This window comes from Numida meleagris, chromosome 1, assembly GCF_002078875.1.
Source record: "Numida meleagris isolate 19003 breed g44 Domestic line chromosome 1, NumMel1.0, whole genome shotgun sequence".
Taxonomy (NCBI): domain Eukaryota; kingdom Metazoa; phylum Chordata; class Aves; order Galliformes; family Numididae; genus Numida; species Numida meleagris.
The window spans coordinates 746603-750682 of NC_034409.1; the positions used below are offsets into that span (position 1 = coordinate 746603).

The 4080-nt window shown below is 58.4% G+C and overlaps 1 protein-coding gene across 1 annotated transcript in view; it reads right to left on the reverse strand.

Moving 5' to 3' along the window:
- The window catches only part of SBF1 (SET binding factor 1), a 45721-nt gene that overhangs the window by 16633 nt on the left and 25008 nt on the right, over positions 1-4080 (reverse strand). Inside the window, exons 23-27 of the mRNA XM_021384430.1 lie at positions 3617-3744; positions 2926-3101; positions 2380-2457; positions 537-676; positions 41-248 (exon numbers count right to left, since the gene is read on the reverse strand). Of these exons, the coding sequence (XP_021240105.1) occupies positions 41-248; positions 537-676; positions 2380-2457; positions 2926-3101; positions 3617-3744 (730 nt within the window). The remainder of the gene's footprint in view (positions 1-40; positions 249-536; positions 677-2379; positions 2458-2925; positions 3102-3616; positions 3745-4080) is intronic.

Here is a 4080-nt window from a genome sequence, read left to right on the forward strand (position 1 = left end):
TGGCAACCAGCACACCCTCCTGGCTCCAAGTCAGTCTCACCTCCGACAAATGGCGTACATGCGGTTCACCGTGGAGATGCGGAAGGGTTCATTCTTGGAACGCGTGAGACTGCTGCTGAGCGTCCCCAGCCCCAGGCGCTGGTAGTCGCGGCAGCAGGCGCGCTCCACCAGGTGGTTGATGGTCATCTTCTCCGAGGGTCTGATGGTGGTGGTGGGGGTCAAAGTGCTCCTGTCCATCTCCTCGGACACTGCGGAGACAACGGGGTTCTACGTCAGCGCTGGCACAGATGATCATAGAATCACAGAATGGTGTGAGTTGGAAGGGACCTCTCAAGGCCACCTGCTCCAACGGGTGGTGTGGGACCATGTCAAAGGCCTCGCACAACTCCAGGTAGGTGACATCAGTCACCCCTTCTTTGTCCACCATGGCAATGCTCCACCTAGGGATGCTCCCATTCCTGCTCCCTGTTCCCTTGGAGAGCTCACCCTGCTCCAGCACCCACCCAGCCACTCCCTCCCTGCAGGGCGCTCCCAACCTGAGATCTCATCCTCGTTGTCCTCTGGGAAGTGCTGGCTGCTGCGCTGCTCCCAGGCAGGCGGCGTGTATTTCTTGCGTGTCACGTATTGGCGGCCGATGGTTTTCTTGGCGTTTTTCACCAGGTTTTTGGAGAGCGTCCTGGAACAGGAGAAGAGGCTGAGGCCAGGTGACACCCGCTGACACCCGCGCGTGGCCGCAGCCCAGTGCTGCAGCAGGTCCTGGTGGTTAGAGAAACACCCGCGGTGACACCCAGAGCAAAGGAGAGACGGGAGCGCCCCGACCACCATCTGCAGCCGCAGTCAGTGCCACCAGAGGAGAGATGTCACCTGCAGGTCCCAGCACCAGGGAAGTGTGCTCCATGGGGCTCCGAACCCCAGATAAAGCTGACAGAGCATGAGGGCAGCAGGCTGGGCTGGGCCCACAGCAGCCTCCCATGGTGCCAGCAGCATCCTGGGCTCCGATGCCTGCGCTTCCATGTCTGAGCTCTCCAACACCCCTATCTGGTACTGCCCCAGAGAATCAGAGAACCACAGCATGGTTTGTGTTGGAAGGGACCTGAAAGATCCTCTGGTTCAGTCCATGTGCCACTAGAACAGGTTGCCCAAAACCCCATCCAACCCAACTCCAACACTTCCAGCAATGGAGTATCCCCATCCAATCCAACTCCTAACACTTCCAACAATGACTCCAAACTTCCAACAATGGGGTATCCTCACACAACCCAACTCCTAACACTTCCAGCAATGGGGTACCCCCATCCAGCCCAACTCAAACGCTTCCAGTAGTGAAGTATCCCCTTCCAACCCAACTCCTAATACTTCCAACTCAACTCCAACACCTCCAGCAATGGGGTATCCTCACCCAACCCAACTTCAGCACTTCCAACAATGGGGTATCCCCTTCCAACTCAATTCCTAACACTTCCAACCCAACTCCAATGCTTCCAACAATGGGGTATCCCCAGCTTCTCCGGGCAGCCCGGTCCGGTGCCTCACTGCCCTCAACGTGGAGAATTCCTTCATTTCAAGGTGGGCTCAACCCCTAGGCATTTCCCTGTCTGCCAGGGGCAGAACACAGAAGGTATGGAAGGGAAATCTTCAAAACCGTGCAGATGCCTAGGCTGTGTGCTCAGAACAGAGCTCCTGAACACATCCCCCTGAAGGTAAGAATGGTCTGCCTGTGTGCAGGACCTCAGGCACATTGTCGTCATCTCAGGGAGCTCCAAGAGGAACAAGTGAAGGAGAAGCAGGAAATCAACTGAGGAATGGCCACCTCCAGCCCAGGGTAACATCTGAGATGATGCTCAGATTTCCAGTAATTCACCTCATAGGAATAGGGCTGAAGTGAGACTAGCAGGTGACCTCCTTTGCTTTGCAAAGCAGACCGTGAGGAATCCAACCACTCCCTGAACTTATCAAGGGAAGAAAAGCTGTGGGACTGAGGAGTAACACTGTCCTGAGAACAAACGGCCACGTACAGAGGCAGGTTTCAAGTAGGAGTGCTTTGTAACCAGAGGAACGAGACCTGCAGCTAGCGTGGGGCACAGCTGGAAGGAGATCTGTGGGGTGGTGATGGAGCTGATACCAAGATTGAGGGCTGTGCCCAGGCCAGGAGCTGGGCCCTGCAGCTCTGGTGGTCTCTAGAGGTTAGTGGGAAAAAGCACAGCTCCCTGAGCACGTCCTGGGGCACGAGGCGGCCTGGAGAAAGGCATCCCCGGCGTGACCAACCCGCAGCCCAGGCAGCATGCAGAGCAGGTGAGAAGAAACCCCGGGAGCAGTGAAGGCTGCAGCCTGAGCCAATGCCACCTCGCAAGCTCGCGCCCAGAGGTGAAGGCATCTTACGTGGTCGAATGGCCAAGGTGCCCGAGGGACATGACCCCCACTGTCAGGCCCTGGAACATATCGGTCACCTGCTGGGAGCTGAGTCACAAACACACGGAGAGAAGCTCAGACTGCGGGCACACCAAGCACGAGCACCGCAGCACCCAGAGCCCAGCGCCACAGCAGCGGTTCCCGCAGCCAGCGAGCACGGGAGCTGGCCCCAAGGCAGCACCACACACAGAGCTCTTCCACGGCCCCGCAGCGCTCCCCGTCCTCCTGCAGAGCAGGGACCACACTCCTGTGCCTGCTGGGACCTCTCTGCCTCCTTCTGCTTCAGCCCGGGCAGCTGTGCAGCCCTGAGTGCTGCTCAACGTGCAGCACGTTCCCCTCCGTGGGAAAACCCAAAGGTGAGCAGAGATCCCGTGCAAGCTCTGGGACCCCTCGCTCCTGCTCAGGAGCCTGTGCCTGGTGTTTCCCTGCTGGAAGAGGGAGAGGACAACCCCAGCAGCACCTGCAAGGGCCGAGCACGTCCTCGGAGCTACTCTCCCTGCTCTGCTGCACACGTACCTGAGCGAGGGGTTCTTCTCCTTGGCCTTGGGCTGCATGGCTTGCTTGGGAGACTGGCCCACGGTGAAGGCAAAGGTGCCGTGCACATGCTGGGGGTAGCGCAGCTTGTGCAGGTGCTTCCTGAAGACCTCGGCGCTGTCCGAAGCCACCTCCTCATCGAAGGCAATCTTCAGCAGCTGTGGGGACAAGCAAAGAGCAGGCTCGAGAGAACGCAGAGAGCATCCTCCTCCAATTCTTCCCACTGGCACAGCTTGGATCCTAGCCAGAAGTGATGGCCCCAGGCAGGAGGCAGGCTGGGTGGGCTGCCCCACTGTCCCTCAGGAGCACACTGTGTTCCTGCTGAGCACTCAGCACCCGCATGCTGCTCCTGTGGTGTTCCCAGAGTACAGCTACAGCAGCCTCGAAGGAGCTGGGAAGCAGCGCCCAGGTAACCAGCAAGATGCTACTTCTACTACAAGAGGACTGCAGCTGGTCCTGCACCAGGTCCGCAGCCCTCCCCTGCAATGGGTCCTCAAGTTCCACCACCTTGAGGCTGCCTTTGGTCCCTGCCCACAAAACATCCCCCTGCCACTCCAGCCTGGGCAGCGAGGGACCTGTCCCAAGGGATGGCGGCAGCAACGGCCATGTACCTGCTGGGTCCCACCACCAATGTGCTCCCCAGGAGCAGCTCCACCGCCCCAGATGGTCTCACCTGGAATGTGCACGAGCGCAGCTGCAGGCCCTCCTGGATGAACTGATCCACCTGGGCCTGGATGTTGATCTTCTTCTCTTTGGTCAGCGAGGAGATGGGGAAGGATCGGATCACCACCTGCTCCCCCACTGGGTACAAGAACGGGAACGGGTTAGCCACATCCCCCTGGCACTCTGAGCCACCCCCACCAGGCAGTCCCATAGGATGAGAGGGCCAGAATCAGGTTAGAGGCACTACAGCCAGGCCATGGAGACCGGGAGATGCTACCTATGATGGGCATGAGGAATATATCATCTACAGAGAATGACAGAATGGCTTAGGTTGGAGGAGGGGGTCTTAAAAATCAAAGAATCGTGGAATGGCTTGGGTTGAAAGGTACCTCATAGATCATTAGAGCCACTGAGTGATAGAGAAGCCTGGACCTTATAGATCACAGAACCATAGAATGGTTGCGTTGGGCTGGG